The 16,755-nt window shown below is 50.8% G+C and overlaps 7 protein-coding genes across 7 annotated transcripts; 3 read left to right on the forward strand and 4 right to left on the reverse strand.

Annotated features, from left to right (window-relative positions):
• Positions 1 to 1,459: 1,459 nt before the first annotated feature.
• N7498_006021 (putative amino acid permease) lies at positions 1,460 to 3,283 on the reverse strand (the record flags this gene model as incomplete). The annotated part of the gene is made up of 4 exons (XM_058453083.1): positions 1,460 to 1,737; positions 1,788 to 2,368; positions 2,420 to 2,619; positions 2,675 to 3,283. 4 exons carry the CDS (start codon positions 3,281 to 3,283, stop codon positions 1,460 to 1,462), a joined length of 1,668 nt encoding a protein of 555 aa, XP_058307274.1.
• A 2,374-nt stretch (positions 3,284 to 5,657) lies between these two features.
• On the forward strand, positions 5,658 to 6,152 carry N7498_006022 (uncharacterized protein; the record flags this gene model as incomplete). The annotated part of the gene is made up of 1 exon (XM_058453084.1): positions 5,658 to 6,152. The coding sequence occupies one exon, from the start codon at positions 5,658 to 5,660 to the stop codon at positions 6,150 to 6,152; it is 495 nt and encodes a 164-aa protein (XP_058307275.1).
• A 636-nt stretch (positions 6,153 to 6,788) lies between these two features.
• Positions 6,789 to 8,476, forward strand: N7498_006023 (uncharacterized protein; the record flags this gene model as incomplete). The annotated part of the gene is made up of 2 exons (XM_058453085.1): positions 6,789 to 6,966; positions 7,026 to 8,476. The coding sequence occupies 2 exons, from the start codon at positions 6,789 to 6,791 to the stop codon at positions 8,474 to 8,476; spliced, it is 1,629 nt and encodes a 542-aa protein (XP_058307276.1).
• A 313-nt stretch (positions 8,477 to 8,789) lies between these two features.
• Positions 8,790 to 10,010, forward strand: N7498_006024 (TauD/TfdA family dioxygenase; the record flags this gene model as incomplete). Its single annotated transcript, XM_058453086.1, has 3 exons — positions 8,790 to 8,892; positions 8,943 to 9,522; positions 9,581 to 10,010. The coding sequence occupies 3 exons, from the start codon at positions 8,790 to 8,792 to the stop codon at positions 10,008 to 10,010; spliced, it is 1,113 nt and encodes a 370-aa protein (XP_058307277.1).
• Positions 10,011 to 10,347: 337 nt separating this feature from the next.
• Positions 10,348 to 12,162, reverse strand: N7498_006025 (LipA and NB-ARC domain protein; the record flags this gene model as incomplete). Its single annotated transcript, XM_058453087.1, has 1 exon — positions 10,348 to 12,162. The coding sequence occupies one exon, from the start codon at positions 12,160 to 12,162 to the stop codon at positions 10,348 to 10,350; it is 1,815 nt and encodes a 604-aa protein (XP_058307278.1).
• Positions 12,163 to 13,432: 1,270 nt separating this feature from the next.
• On the reverse strand, positions 13,433 to 13,981 carry N7498_006026 (uncharacterized protein; the record flags this gene model as incomplete). The annotated part of the gene is made up of 1 exon (XM_058453088.1): positions 13,433 to 13,981. The coding sequence occupies one exon, from the start codon at positions 13,979 to 13,981 to the stop codon at positions 13,433 to 13,435; it is 549 nt and encodes a 182-aa protein (XP_058307279.1).
• A 743-nt stretch (positions 13,982 to 14,724) lies between these two features.
• Positions 14,725 to 15,555, reverse strand: N7498_006027 (A4/G1 family peptidase; the record flags this gene model as incomplete). Its single annotated transcript, XM_058453089.1, has 1 exon — positions 14,725 to 15,555. The coding sequence occupies one exon, from the start codon at positions 15,553 to 15,555 to the stop codon at positions 14,725 to 14,727; it is 831 nt and encodes a 276-aa protein (XP_058307280.1).
• Between the last annotated feature and the right edge of the window lie 1,200 nt (positions 15,556 to 16,755).

A 16,755-nucleotide genomic window follows, 5' to 3' on the forward strand; every position in this document is an offset into this window, starting at 1 on the left:
GACGATCTTTTAGCCGAGATCGATCTGCGCGACGAAGCTCGAGGTCACGAGGATCGCTCCCGAGCAACTCATCCATGAGCAGCTGTCGGTTCACTCGAGGTACCTTAAGTCGTCCCTTGCATGGTCGACACGGACATCATAAAGCCATTTGCACTTTTGTTTCTAGCTGGCCTAGGACTACTCAAGTAGGACTCTACGGCCAATGTGGGAGTAAGGATTATTCAGGACCTACGGCTTGTGAGGATGTGTGGGGGTGTCAGTACCGGAACGACTGGTACAGCCAGTGTGTATCAGGTGGGTGATTGATCATATTGCCGGGATTGGCTAGAGAATGTACTTAAATCGTGGCGCTCAATGATTGTGTACCCTGGATGGACAGCCGGACAGGTTGAATGCATATAATGACTTGACAAGTAACGGAAGGTAGAAATCGAGGACAATCTTGATATCAATTACACACCTGGGCAGTTTCCATTCAACAGAACCTCGAAAGTCCGCTAGATAAACACCTTGAAAAAGAGCCCTGGAGCACTGCGTCCTAAGTGTCAAAAGAAACCTCAACATTGGGCGGTTTGGTGCAACCACGCCGGCCGGCTTAGGGACGATCACCACTAATTCTCCACCTCGGCACTGTGTACTATTCCCTAATCTCCGGCAGATTTCAACTTGTAGTTCCAAGGTTGGCAGGAAGGCCAACACTGAGCAATGCTGTAGACTGCGATCGCCTCCAACGGGCCTCCTGTGGCCGAGAAGAAAAGACACAGCCTCTAGGAAGATGGGATTGATGAGCCGGTTCACTTTGTCGCATTTGCGTCGACTCGCTGAGCCGGTGATTATTCGAAGCCAGTCGCGAGCAGGGACTAATCTGCAAATTCCGCGAAAGAAACAGCATCGACTGCGATAATCAGTCTCTCTGGGGATTGCCAGCTTGCACCTTGGCAAGCAAGTAGTACGAGTCTTAGCATCAAGATTCAGATTTGCTCAACAGGAGGCTGCATCGCCGTGTATCAATCCGCGCGGGCGGATCTTGATCTGCAGAGCCGGGCGTCGCAAACGTCTTCTCTACTACCATGGAATTGCTGTGCGGGTTAAATTTCTCTGGCAGAATCGCGGAAGAGCGGATAAAGAATACCGAGAAATTATGGTGACAGACAGTTCAGACTGACGGGCAGAAAATGTATTCGAGGTCCAGAAGCAACGAGTGACATATACTGCACTTGAAAGGACATAACTATGCGTATGTACATCAAGGGGCACCTCGCCCCAACTGAACATTTACTATAGAAAACACGCGAGGGGGGGTATTCATTCCGCGAGGGCAAGCATCGGTTCGACGACGGGAGGAGGGTGAATTTTTGCGGCGGGCAGGAAGACAGATTTCGCAGAGGGCTGAACTACAGAAATTTCGCATCTGGGGGGCGCGGCGCAATGACGAGACCACGGGTGGTTGGGTGATTGATTATTTGCTGTCGAGTTCTGGGCGGGATTTGCTGTCGATTTCAGCGATGATTTTGCTGGAGAGCTTGGAGGTTGCTTTGGGCACTGAGGGCGAGTCGCTGTCGCGTTCAACTGCATCGGTAGGCGGACCGCGGTAATTTTGGTAGCCCCAAATTATGTACCAAACGGCGGCGATGAACACAAATCCAACAAACACCACCGAGGCGTAGTTCATACTTTCCAGAGTGACAGCTTTCAGGGTCGGCATGCAGAATAAAGGAATAGCGAGGACACTCCAGCCTGTTGACTATGTTAGCAAAAGGAGGACAGACGGATGATAGTAGACGTACCGAGAGCAATCACGTTGGCGATGGCGCCAAAGATTCCAAAGTTGAAACGACCGTTCTTGATATCCTCACGACGGCGGAAGAACAAGGAGACGGCAATCGGACAGGCGTAACTCATGGTCAGGAAGATGACCCCCACACCGGAGAAAGCATTGTAGGCAGCGGTCGAACCAAAATAGATGGCACCCAATGCGATCTCGACCAGCATGCCCAGGATCATCGCGTTCAGGGGAATTTCGAGCTTCTTGTCGACGATGCGCCACCAACCAGAGCCGGGAATACCACCATCACGAGCAAAGGCCCAGGTGCACCGCGATGTGGCCGTCACGCAGCCAACTCCGCAGATGATGCCGAGAACCAGCAAAGGGATCATCAGGCAGAAGGCACCGACCGAGCTACCGAGAGCGTGCCTGAAGATGACGGGCGTGGGCTGACCGGAGGCCAAGTTGACCAGCATCGTCAGATCGGGAAGGACGAAGCAGACGGGGATCAAGAAGAGGAGACCGGCGATGGTGTTGATCACAATAGTACCCACCATGGCCTTGGGGACCATGATGGCGGGTTCACGAACTTCTTCACAGAGACTGTTTTCGGTCAGTAAGTTGGACTTCCCATCTAGCAATTGTATCACTCACGAGACGATCATGCCAGTGGCCGAAGTGGCGTAGGCGGCTTGCAACAATCCAATAAAGAAAGACCAGCCGGCCGGCCACCCGGCTTGCGTCTCGAAGTGACCGAAGACCCAGGCACCCGAGCGGCGGCCTTCCTTCGCAACAGCCAACAAACACACGACGATGGCGATCAAACCGGCGATAGTCCAGAAAATGGCAAAAGTCTGCGCGATCATCGTTAGTACCAGATCGGGAAATAGAGCACGTGCGTCCACGTACCTCCAGCCAGGGTAGCCATTTGTTTCCAAAGGCCGAGATAGCGTGCGTGAGAAGAGTGATAGCCAAGAAAAGCAAGAAGATCTGATAAGCCTGGAAATCATCGGTGATACCAACTCCGGGAGCCTTCTCGAAAACGTTAAGGCAAGCGACGAAGAGTAGAGTGGTTCCAAAGTTGACGGCGAGGGTGATGGTGATATTTCCCGCGACATATGACCAACCGCAAATCCACGACGCGACACGACGGCACCATAGCGGAGACAGAACGAATGTTTGGTAGTAGACGCCCCCGGCCGTGGGATAAACCGAGGTGATTTCCGCGAGCGAGACGGCGACGCACAGGATCAGGAACGAGATGAGGACCCAGCCCCAGATGATATTGGCGGGGCCACCCGCGGCGAGAGGATAATACAAGGTAGTCGACAAGCCGTAGGGGACGGACGAGAGAATGAAGCACATGAAGGTGACCTGCCAGACGGAGCGGTTACGCGCCAGTTCCGGGGTATATCCCAGGTCCTCCAGCGTGCGGTCTGCCTTGTCCGTCTCGGGACCCGTTTCTGAGCGCCCGATAGACACGCGCGATGGGCGGCGTATTTCCCCCTCGATAGCCATAACGAGTATAGATCAAGGCCCTGGCTGAAAGGTGTGCATGCAGGCAGGGATATTACACCGGCACGTGGGAATTAAAAAGAATGTAGAGAATGAGACAACAAGCAAGGGAAAGATTGAGTAAAGAAGCAAAGAGGTAAAGAGGTAAAAAAGATACAGAAAAAAAGAGTAAAAAAAGCCGAGTGGAGTAGGACGCGGCGCCCGAGGGCGGGAAGATATGGTAGGATTTCGCTTCAAACCTAGCTTGGGCTAGCCCGGGGTTACTGTCGGATGGCAATTGGACAATTGCCAATCAGACCGGTTTTGGGAGGTGGCAACTGGAGCCTCCTTGGCGCCGCGCTGCTGGGACCCTTGATTGGCAGCGGAGTGGTTGTCATCTCCATCGCCCGGAGCAGATCCGCTCAACAGCCACAAGTGTTGGGCCATCTCGCAACAACGTGTTATCTGATGCCCCCCATGCCGTCGTATCACTCGCATATGCGGTAGACCCTTGTTCTTTATTTCATACTTTTTCACACTGCGCCCAGTAGCGCGATCTTACTGCAGACGGAGGAACTATGATTTCAGGGGCGCCGCCTCCATTTGCCTGTACCAGAATTCGGCTCCCGGAGCCTCCGCGAGTCCGGAAAGGGAAGCGAAGTGGAAGAAAACCTCGTTTCTAGAAGCGAAAGCATCTTGGCGAGCCCGGCCCATAATCGGTCTCCGACACTCCGAGCGGCCATCCCGCAAATACTCCACTAGGCTGTGGCTGCCTCGGTACGGGGAAGTCTGCTACGGATTAGTGCATCGCTTCGAATATGGCCAAATGGGATCTAGGTGGGACATACGATGGGTGATGAACTAGCCGATGTCCAACAGTCCCGACTCCATCAGACGCAGGAGGGGCGGCGTGATCGTCGCGTTCACTAGCGACATGTGGACATCTAAGCCATCAGCCTTACCCTTCCTACACCTCTACATGTTAAAAGATTCACATTTTTTACCCCTCAATTGACGCATAACTCCACAATCTGATTTCTGATTCAATTTGCTTCAAATTATAACTGCTCGTAGATCGCATGAAGATACACGTAGTATATCAATATAAAGCCGGAGGCATGAGTATTTTCACAATAGATTTCTTCAACCGTTCCTGAGTCCGGTGTAGACAACGGCTTCCATGGTTGGTGCGTTAGTTGATGGCTAACTTGGGTGGATGTACAATCTCCTTGGCTTAACGAGGACCCATCGACATGAAAAATTGCAGTATCCAGGACGGTCATCGAAAAGCACCAGATGTTTGTACTTCAAAGCAACTCGTATCGAGGATCATGCCCATGTAGGCTGGAATCGGCAACAACAGCGACCTTCCAAGTGGGGCGCATCAGGCCATCAATGATCGACCGACCCCATACCCCATGGGAATTCGATCCGTGTCGGGGGAAGCGGGGGTGGATATATTCCCTCGTAGTCTAGACTTCTCAGACCAGGATAACAGACCAGGATAACATTGAGAAAATATAAGACAAAGTAGGCAATAGCAATACATTTGATTGTGCAGATACCTTTGTCTAGAAATGTGTAACTAGTGTTGCCTCGCGACATGGATGCGTGAGTGGCTCTGTAAACATACAGCAGATTAGTCTCCACTTTTATAGACGTTGGGAACCTGTCAATATCACTAGGTTGAAATTACGCGTGTAACTTGGAGACGAACATATTATCTTCAAGTGGTTCTTGTATAGTGAACGACGAGTAGCACCCTTGGAATGATCTGGAGCAAACTTAGAGACTCGTCCGAGAAACTTCATGTGCTGTGTACTCTAGATAAAATAGAAGAGGCCTTGATACTCCCTGGAGTCCGCACCATGGGATAGAGCTGGCCAATGAGGATATCAAGGTGGGAGCTTGAGAGAACTCCTCTTTCATTCCGTACCCGAACTCGGCGGCGGTCTTAGTGTAGTCCCTGACGGGCTTAGTTATGTCGTGGCAAACAGATCAAAAATAACGCTTAGCCTTTTAGTGCTTAAACCAAACCAATTTTGACCTCCGATTTCAAATCGAACACGGTAATGCTGGATCTCGGGGCTTTTCTTACTGTTTCCTTTCCCTGGCACCCATGGTTTTTCTACCTCTGAGACTCTCTTCACGACTAAATACTCTCACAACTGCTTCACTAGGCTCTTCCATCAACCTCAATACTTCTTCTATCATCTGTCAAAGAAGCATTTTTACAATGGCTTTCAAAACATTCATTCTACGCATCGCGTCTGCCGTAGGCCACCGGAAACCTAATGTACCGGGGCATATCGAATTCAACAGTTTCGAACTGTACTTACGGGAGTTCGAGGTCAAATAAAATGCTGAGACACAAGAGAATTGGATCCACCAATACAAAATGGAATTGAGGAAGCGCGGTAAAATTTTGGCATTGACAAGCCATCTTAACGCCCATATTGGCCACCTCGAGAGAATCTCGGAAGAACAAGGTCGAATGACACCTTCCGACTCGTCAAAGCTGCAGCAATACTCTCGGGACATTGTACAAGTGTCCAGGGACTACTGCGAACACATTCAGCGGCTCCAGAACCTGGAGAGAACCAAGCCACCCGGCAAGCTGGCCAGTGAATTCCTCTTAAAACGAGAGTGCAGGCCGCATGCCCGTTGGAAGCTCGAAAAGATCGCTTCTCAGCTTCGTTGGGGATGTTGCCTTCGCCAATGTCGCTGCTGCGAGAGATGGAGTGCGATTCAGATTGATACTGGAAGCGCCAAGACCATGCACTTTGACAACGACTGTGATTGCTGTGCACGATACAATAAGCCTATTGCAACTACGCCCGTTCCGGCTACTACTCTTGCGACGACGTCTATTGCGACTACTTGTGTGGCATGACGCCCAGTGCACTTGAATGACGATGAAGCGAGTCAGCCTTCATCAATCGTTCTCTTTTTTGTTCGTCCCGTCATTACCTTTTTGTTTTGGCACAGTTAGGATCGGCGTCGGGGCCATTTTCTGCAGTGTGGGAGTCTTCTTTATTGATATTGTTCCTGGCATTCTTCAATCATACGCTGAGGTCCTATTCCAATTGACAATTTATTTTCGATTCACTTGCACATGAAAACCTAGCAACATGTCGCTATACCAGTTGGAGTCTAGCCCCGACCGCCTATTAGCGAGCATTTCCTGTCTGGGCTGACCCCCGCGTCTGATTCGATGCCACCTCGCCTTTCCTCCCGCTTGCTCACTTGAACCCCTGCAAATTTGTCGAATGCTGATAAGACAAACCCTTTTGGGGCGTTGCCTCTACAGCCACATGAGAAGAGGTAAATGGCTAGGCACTTTATAGGCTGCCGGACCGGTGGCCGGACCGGTGCTGAAGCTGTTGCCAAAGGCCCTGGGCCCTTTTTTCACAGGGCTCGCCGACGGGAACACTTGTCAGCACCTTGAGAGATTTAGGAATTTCCGTGTTCGACACATATTCCATTCGGATTGTATCCATTCTTTGTTCATACTCGTGCCTTGCGCAAAATGGCGACGACTGAACACACGTCTTCCATGGCGGACCAGCCACCTCTGACCGAGAAAGGCCAAACGGTGCGCACGCTTGTTGAGGCAGATCTTCTAGATGATCGTTATGCCACCACTCAACGCGGTCTGAAGAGTCGCCATGTTCAGCTGATGGCCCTCGGTGGCACGATTGGGACAGGTGAGTTGTTTACTCGGGCTTTCTCCCCGGAGGTCATCGCTAACAGTCGTGTCAACCAGGACTATTTGTCTCATCGGGTCAGTCGCTCGCCATAGGTGGCTCTGCCTCACTCCTGCTGGGATATATTTTCATCTCGGCAATGGTGTATGGTCTGGTCACCGCAATCGCAGAGATCGGCGCTTACCTCCCCGTTCACGGCGGTACCATGAGCTACCACGGATTCCGATATGTGTCGCGAAGCTTGGGATTTGCGATGGGATACTTATACTGGTACTCGCTGGGGATTTTGGTCCCATACGAGATCACAGCAGCCGGGCTGGTTATTGGATATTGGGACCCTAACGGGACCATCAACATTGCTGTGTGGATCTCGATCATGATGGTTGTGATCATCGCTTTAAACTTCCTCCCGGTGCGGTTCTATGGCGAATCAGAGTTTTGGTTCTCCAGTGTCAAGATCATCACCCTGATCGGGCTCCTGATGGTGTCCTTCATCCTCTTCTGGGGTGGCGGGCCAAATCGAGAGTTGCTAGGCTTCCATTACTGGAAGCATCCAGGTTCCTTTAACCAGTATCTCGTGAAAGGAAATACGGGACGATTCGTCGGCCTACTTAAGTGCACAGTATCCAGCGCGATTGCTTTCATTTTCGCACCGGAGTTGATCATCATTAGTGGCGGTGAGATGGAGTCGCCGCGGCGCAATGTGCCTCGAGCAGCCCGGCGGTACATTTACCGTCTCGTTTTCTTCTACATCTTCGGTGTTCTGGCCATTGGTGTTATCTGCCCATCGAACGCTAAACGACTGACAACCGGCGACGGCACTGTCAAGTCGTCGCCATTCGTGGTGGGAATCCAGAACGCCGGCATTCCGGTGCTGAATCACATTGTTAATGCCGCTGTGTTGACTTCGGCCTGGTCTGCAGGAAACTCGTTCCTATACATGTCGTCCCGCTCCTTGTATTCACTGGCCATGTCGGGCAATGCACCCAGCATCTTTAAGTCCTGTAACCGATGGGGCGTGCCATACTATGCAGTGGCCGCGTCGGCCTGCTTCTCAGCCCTGGCGTATTTATCGGTTGGTAACTCCAGTTCAATCGTTTTTAACTGGTTTGTCAACTTTACCAACACATCGGGCTTCATCTCCTGGATTTGCTGCTGCGTCGTGTTCTTCCGGTTCCGCAAAGCAGTTCAAGCCCAAGGCATTGAACCGCCGTATCGATCGCGACTGCAACCATACGGGGCATACTTTGGAATGGCCGGATCGATTTTGATGGCACTGATCAACGGTTTCACCGTTTTCTTCCCGTCTGAATGGTCTGTGAGCAATTTCTTCACCGCGTATATCGGAATTCCCGCCTTTTTGGTGCTGTACTTTGGCCACCGAGCTCTGTTCTGGAGCGATCCATGGGCGTGGAATCCCGAGGAAGTCGATATGCAGACGGGATTACAGGAGATTATTGAAGCAGAGTTGCCGGAAAGGCCGCGTGGGCCGTGGTGGAAGTTTTGGTAGTAGAGAAGCTGTGCAATGGGAGATTCAGTGTCTTCCAGATTGCTTTGACCTGTATTCTGTGTCATTTTGATAACATAGTCAACCAAAGCGCATATGATATTCCAATTTCACATGATTCCCGGCTTACCGGCCGTTGTTATCATCGATCAGTGTCAGTCTTCTGATCTCATTCGGTCGGCATCGGCTCGGCCAATCTTATCAAGAATCTCCGCACTCGCCCGCATCAGATAGCAGCCAAACCGGAGTACTTAAAAACTGACGCCGGCCCGAGCTAATTTGGCCGATACGGAATTTATTCACAACCCGAGCGACCATGGCCGTGCCTCCCCCGACTGTCCGACCGCTGCAGCCTCCGGCAGGCTCCAGAATTAACTTTGGCGCTCAGATCGACGGCATCGATTTAGAGAATCTGACCGGTTCGTTGACGATAGTGGTATTTGGAAGAATGCCAACTAATTCCAAGTAGACCAGCAGTTTGCGACCGTCCGCGACGCACTGTATCACCATCACGTCATCGTGTTCAAGAATCAGCAGAAACTCTCTCCCAAGGCACAATACGAGCTCACCAAGCGCTTTGATCCTGCATCGGATAACTATGGTCACGGCAAGGCGCTCGATGCAAAGCGAAGCATCCTCCATCCTGACCTGAAAACCATTCCCCACCAGCCACAAGTTCAAGTGATCGGCAATGGCTTTGTTCCTTCATACGAAGGGCTGGAAAATGTCCAGCTGAAACACCCTCACCACCGAACATTCCACAAGGATCACATTCCCGACGATAAAGATTACGATTTCACTCGTTTCTACCGCTGGCACATCGATGCGGCCCTGTATGATTTATACCCGCCCCAGGTGACAACCCTTTTTGCCGTGAATGTACCAAAGGGCCGCCGCCAGACATTGCTATACGATGATGGGACCGGTGAGACACTGGATGTTCCGCTCGGCACGACGGCATTCGTGAGTGGCCAGCAGATGTTCGATGGTCTGTCCCCAAAGGACCAGGAGTTCGTGCGAACAAGCAAGATTGAATATGCTCCTCACCCGTGAGTCACCATTTACTCTCTATGAATCCCAGAGAATGCACTAACCGGCTTTGTTTAGCTATATCTGGATGAGCTCCGCTCGTTCAAACTCCACTGGCCTCGGTCTTCATCCAGAAGGGCTCGAACTGCCCGAGTCAAAACTGCCTCCCATTGACAAGGAGAAAATCATGATACTCCCCATGGTGTGGAAGAACCCCGTCACTGGAAAGCTCGCGATGCAGGTACACCCGTCGGCGATTCGCCGCATTCACCTTGCTGATGGCACTGTGATCGACGACCTTAGGCGTGTGCGTGAAATCATCTACAAGTTGCAGAGACCGGCTATCAGCCCTCAGTATGTGTATCCGCATGATTGGGAGAATGGCGATTTGGTTCTTTTTAACAACCGAGGTGTATTACATTCGGTTGTGGGTGCCTTCAAGCCAGATGAGGTACGCCTGTTCCGCCAGTGCAATCTGGCTGCCTCGGAGCCTCCTGTGGGATCATGAGTGGATTCACTGTTGTTTTTGGGTACAGAATACATAGCGATGGGACATGATAAACAGGATATGGTGCTTTTTTGGGGTCATATACTCACGATGGAACATTCGCTCAGAGAATGCATGTGTCACTTTTTTCAATCATCATAGATACGAAGGATGGGTGTTTCCCCATATAATCCGACCCAGGGCCACAATATGTCCTGGAGTCAAGAGACAATATTCACATGGAGTCAATTTTGTTGAGCTCGGATATTATAATACAGTCTAAACTATTATACACATTAAATAGGGTGCGTCTCCATTGCGTGACAAGGACAGTAAACGAACGCTCGAACTAATTGCCTCATCGAACAATATAAAACCCGTTCACAGCAACTTGTCTCTCCCTCCACTCATCAGTCGCCGATCGAACCCCCAGCCGATGCAAAGGCACCTGTTCCATCCATTTTAGTCCCCGGGCTCTCGCAACGGCGTATCCTTCCCGTGTTCGATCAGCCCAGCTGGGATTTTGCCGTTGACTTTCAGCGGCAATTGGCACTTCTGGAGCCCATGCTGGATGGACCAATGTGTTCTGCACCACAGATACATCGTAAACATCAGCCAGAATGGCTGCCTCTGCTGCCGCGGCCTGTGCTTCCGCAAGTTCTTGGCTATTGCCACCAGTCGGCGGCGGGATATCCTCTCGAAGGAATCCCATGAGTCGAATATCAAGCTTGGTCGTCTGAAGGGGTACCTCATCCAACAGGCGAAGGGTCACAGTCCGTCTCGTAATTTGTGTCATATCTACCCTCGATGCTTGTAGAGGGTCCAAAGTTCGAACAGAGAGGGCAATTGGACACCACGGTCCTGTGGACGCATCTTTAGTAGAGCCTGTATCAAAGCGTGCCCAGCCAAAGAAGTAGCCACGGAGTTGCTCTGGAACCCAATCCGGAACCTTAGTGAGAGTCATTTTTGGAGTTTCGCTTGAATCACTGGGAATTGGCGAGTGTGCGAGTTCACCACGAGCTTTGAAGTTCATTGGAAATGGCAGCTGCGGTCCTTCGTCAATACGAGACACTTCATTACCGGCAAATGGCGGAGGGCCTTGACCGGCCACGGTTTTCCGATTGGGATCGGCAGATGAATTCAAAACCCCACCAACTCTGTCTTTGACACCACTGGCAGAGTATGCTGTATGTACCGCGGCCTGCGTTACCCATGAGGGACGATATGGATTTACCGTGGATGTGACAGCTGCTGCAGCCGGGGTAGCTACTGTTCGAGCAGCTGTCTGCGCATAGAGGCTGACCACCATCGCTCCGACCTCCAGTGGCAACGTACTCAAGCTGGCACCCCGGAGAGAATGCGGGTTGGCCGACGTCGAGAGGACTCGGAAAACCGGGCTATTGCCAAGAACGCTCTTTTTCAGCCCTTCGCAAAGCACTAGCTGGAAATAACCGTCACCAGCTTCAGCAGGAATCCGAACGACAGCTGTTTCGCGCAGCTGATGTGTATCTCGAGGTCTTGCGGGTGCCTTTTTGCGAAACTTTTTGATATCGCGCTGCCAAGCACGTTCGTCGTCCGGATTCACTTGATCGGCTCGAACCGGCATGCCCGGAGTGACATCAAGCCAGCTGCTATTAAGATGAAGAAGCGCTTTGGTGCGCATTCCGGTCTTTCCCGACCATCCTTTGCTCTGTAACCACAGTGTACGGTCTAGTGGCAAGGGTGCATCGGAGAATATTGAGACGGCCACCGACGTGGTGTTACCACGGTAGAAAACTAAGCCATGGGAGTGCCGTAAGATTGTAACGTGCTTGTTCGACTCGGTCGGATGATTAATGAGACCACCGAGAAGGTGACGCGCCTCGCCGTATGCTTTCTGGACCGGTGAAGGGGATGGCGGTGGGGGCGGCGTTGTTGATATCGAAGCACCTATTGTTCGGGGCCGTGGAACGGACTCAGAATAGGGTGACGGAGGTGACGGAGCAGCTGGTCCATAAAGCTCTGTATAAGACGGGGGCCGTAATAACGGCGGTGGTACTAAATTTAGGGAGCTTGTGGCGTGAGACAACGGGGGATCGGCATTTGCAGTCCCACGCAGATTCGGGTTAGACACGGGCTTCCGGCTGATACGGAATCGATCCGACGGTCCTGGCCGCAGATTTGCAGGCTCCATGGTCTACACATGGCGCACCGCGAAGGAAATGAAGATCCGTCGATCGATCGATAGGCAAATGCGATTGGTCTGATCAGTCATCATGGCGCCTGAGGCATTCCGTGGAGGCCGGATATATTTGATCATCCAATCACACCTCGCCTCATGATGCACTACACTTGCGTCGTCTCTTAATGTTTCCTATCAAAGATTGCCGTCAGATAATAGCTTATTTCGCTTGCGGGGGATTGATTTGATCTTACGAAATAGTTTAATAATGAACAGCTAAGTACAAGGCTGGTCCAGCCTTGTAAAGCAAATAGAAATACTATTCGACTTAAAGCGGAAAAAACATATTCTAATTAATGGATCGAATATTCTAAATGCCCAAAACTAAAGCTTGAGTGAAGTAAGAATTCTACACGTAAATAGAAGCTAGCGAGGGTGGGGTATTTAAAGTAACTCCGAGTCATTGGACCTAAAGCTATAGGTAGTTAAAGAAGGGGGGGGGGCATTTGTGTAACAATTCCCTATAAGTAAATTGAGTGGGGCTCTCGAAATAGCCAGGCATGATCTTGCATTCACTATGCTTACTAGAGTGATGGGTTTACTTTAGGGGCGGTTAGCTAGACGCTTACTTATTTGATCTTACTGGTAGAGCTGCCCGCCGAATATTAACGTTGTTACTATAGCCTTTCAACGAATAGGAAATTGATGAGACTATAAATAATAGGCATTGACTCTAGATAGAAAGAATCATTTTCTGATATTCCAAACAAATATATACTATAAAATTTTTCCGTAAAATCTCCAACAATTTCCGGACCAGATATCCTCGCCCGTAAATTTCAGTTTCTTCCACTCATGTGATATATTTTCTTTGATGATACCTTCATGTTATTCATTCTGAGTATTCGATACACGAAGGATGAACACTTCACCTGGCGTCAGATCGGCTTCTGTCATCCAAACTACAGAAAAGTAGCACAACTAACCAAATTATGAAATTATCTCGAGAGGTACAGCCTTCTAAAGAGTATCTTGAAGTTGAAGTTTGCTCGGCTGGCTGTCTTGCTATTTCTTTTTCTCTGGTGTGACATCTTTTATTTACAATGGGACAATGTGTCGTACAGATGCCCCGTGAGATTACACCCGGGTGGTCAAATGGGCCTTGAAATGTTGATCTTTGACTCCGGTTTCGGGATAATTCCAAGCTTGCCGAGGCGAAAAGTAGAAACGGCGTGGTCAGCCGTCAGCCGATAGTCTAAATGCTTCAAGAGATGATGAAAGGTCATGAGAGAGTGAAATCGCAGCCCATAAAAATCGTGCCATCGATCGGTGTGTCATAGTAAGGTTCAATCTGCACAAATCCGTATCGACGATACAGTCTTTGTGCTGCAGTCATCTCGGGCAGCGTGTCCAAACGGATGCCCCTGTAACCAGAGCCTTTGGCTTGTGCAACGATCGCTTCAACGAGTCTGTCACCGAGCTTCAAGCCTCGCGCGTTTTCGGCCACATAGAGACGTTTCATCTCACACCAATTATCTGAACTGCGCCTCAACGCCACGCATCCGACGGCAGAGATCCGCGGGGTCATCGGGTTTAGAGTAGGTGTTGTCGAATGAGATGCAAAAATGTGATCAGGATGATCAACCACGGCTCGTGCGATCAGAAGAAACCCTCCTTGAGACTCTGCATATTTGCCGGGTAAAGAATCGAGTTCGTCTTGGAAAGATTGAAAAGTGAGATCGATCCCGAGGGACGCCGCGTAACCCGAAAACAAGGAATGAATCACGTCCAGATCGCGAGGAAATTGCGCCGGCTCAATACGGACTGTCATTATGAACCGTGTGGACTTGGGTTGGTTTGAATAAAGCGATCTTGACCTTAAAAATTATCGGTGACTCAGAATCGCCAGGGACGATCAGCCCCACAGGGTCTCTCGGAGCTCGTCCCGATGTCGGTGAGCCTCAAATTGGCCGATGAGACTTCGGATATCGCTGGTATTCACAGATTCTCCAAGCCTATTTGTCCGCCGGCGTGGCCCGAATTCCTCGCTGTTGATTCCACGTCTTTAAAGGTCCCAAGCTTGAAGAAAATCTTGCATGGGCTCAAAAGTTCTATGAAGCTTTGAAGAACACCGATCCGAGCAACTTCCTACCGGCAACTTATCCCGACGAGAACTGCAGATATTGATCTGAAGCTGTATTATGGAAGCCGATATGACGATCTCAAAAGGATCAAGCAACAGTACGATCCTGCAAATGTATTCAAGCATACTGTAGTGCAGCTGTGAGAAGACGAGAAGCATTGAGGAGACAGTAGTTGGCAATTTGGAATGGCATACTTCAATTAAGATATTAAGAAAGTCAGGTATAATGCAAATCTCACCGGTACATGGCCTTGCGGCTTCTTCTAAACAAATCAAAGTCCCAAATCCTTGGTCCCAAGAACGCCGATCCCACCAACTCCAAAAGGGAAAACAAAAAAAAAAAAAGGAAAACCCCTCAGGCCAAAACCATAAACCAAAACCACCGTGTTATGTACAGGTAGCCGACACCCTGCAGCCCAAAGGGCGTGACCTTATTGGTAAATGACAGAAAATTCAGTATCGCTCTCGACAATAACATCGGCAAGTACCTTGCCGTTCTGCTGGATATCGAGGATCTGGGCATTGTTCACGCCGTAGTCACCATCGTCGGTCTTAGCCTGGGCACCACTGAAAGTGACCATGCCGAAGTTGGCAAGAGGGACCTGGGAGCTGCCGGTGTTGAAGTCCTCGACGATCCATTCGGCATTCTGGCCACCCAGAGTGGCATCAGAAGAAGGTGCCGAGAGGGTCGTGGTCACACTCTTGCCGGAGGACTTGTTCTCGATAATGGCAATTCCCTCACTGGGTGAGGTGGATTTGACCATGGCGACAATAACATCACCGGCAGACAGGTCCAAGTCGAAGTTCTCGGCACTGCTGGGGTACCACTCGTACCAGGCGTCGAAGGATGTCTCTCCATTTTGAATGTAGCTGTCGATACCAGTCTGCAAAATGGCCTTGGTGTAGGTATCACCGTCGATACCGACCCAGGCGGAAGCAGCTTGCATGTCGCCCGAGTTGTCGGTGGCCGTAGGGTTAGGAACAGTGAAAGTGGCCGAGACGGCTGAGTAGGTAGCGCTAGCAGGGGGCTTGTCGCGGACAATACCGGCCCAGTTGTTGCTGTACTGGACATTGGAATCGCCGGACCCTTCCTTGAGAAGAACGCCGTTTTCCTCACCGGAGTTGTCAATCTTGCTGGGGGGCTGGGACTGGCGTTGGAAGACGCCGCGCTGCTCAAGACGCTCGGCAAGTCCAGGACGAGGAGCAGCGAGGGCACCACCAGCCAACATGGCTCCAGCGAGGGATGCGGTGGTGAACTTCATGTTGGCAGAAAAGCGAGACAAGACTCCGGAAGAGGGTATGATGTGAGAGATTCAGAACGGGGGGTTGCGAGGAAGAAGCTTAAAACACAGGGCTTGCAGAATAGTCTTATATCATCGACTCCAAAAGATTGCTGCGATGATACAGCCGCATGAGGAAGTGGATCTCGTGGAGGCGTACCTCCGATTCCATCCTGAAAATCTCGTCAGAGGCATTGCCCGGGGCCCGCTGAGTGGAGGAGGCAAACGTTCAGCAGGGAAGCGGAGCGGTCACGCAGGGAATTCAAGGTTGATTCGCTATCTGGTACTTGCATGGTGTAGATCGTGACCGTTCCAGGTGTGTCTATCAGCGTGGCTCGTGAACGGGTGTTGGTACACTTCCGCGACCATCGACGGAGTTGAGAGGGCAGCTGAGGGCGATGAGTGACTTGCGCGTCTAGGTGACGGATGCATTTTTCAGGGACAGTAGTATCTACCAGTGGAGGTATGACGGATCGGCTGAAGATCAGCGTCAAATCCCGCTGTATGCCACGAGATCCGCCAGGGAATGAAGACCGCCGGGATATAGAAGAACATTAGACTTTGTTCAGTGTATCCCAGATAGAGCCCCATGAGAAGTGGATAGAGGTTGAGTCTATCATATTTTGTCCTGTTTACCTCCCAAATGAGAGACAATAAACAACGATGCTTGTAAAATCAGGAGTCAACCTGAATCTACCCAGGTCATAGAAGGCATCTAGAACCAGATCGACTGCGAAATATGGAACCAGATCGACTGCGAAATGTGTTTGCGGCAGACTCGTGGTCTAGAACAGATCGCTGAGGAAATGGGTTTAGCGTTCATACCAATTAAGAGGATGCGGCAATGTCCACATTCCTCAGATGGTCAGCATCGAATGTGGTTGGACAGCGTCCGAATAAGGAATGCTGAAAACAGTACATCGCGTTGATCATTTCCAGGTTTAAATTCGGCCTCTCCGTTGTCCAGTTCGTTCTGGATTCAGCTCCCCGGGTTCGGCAAGACGGGCGTGGCGCGGCAAGTCAATCTTGCGGATGCAAGATTGACGATCAAATGCGTGTATCTGGGCTGTCGAATGGCCAAGATGGTCTGCATTCTCAATATCTTATTCGACTTCACCTTGGGTTCACGGACGTCGTGCGACGATCATCAGGTCGATGGCTTCTCTGACCGGCGCCTCGTCA

Source organism: Penicillium cinerascens (assembly GCF_028974065.1).
Source record: "Penicillium cinerascens strain IBT 15544 chromosome Unknown contig_6_segment0_segment0, whole genome shotgun sequence".
Lineage (NCBI taxonomy): Eukaryota > Fungi > Ascomycota > Eurotiomycetes > Eurotiales > Aspergillaceae > Penicillium > Penicillium cinerascens.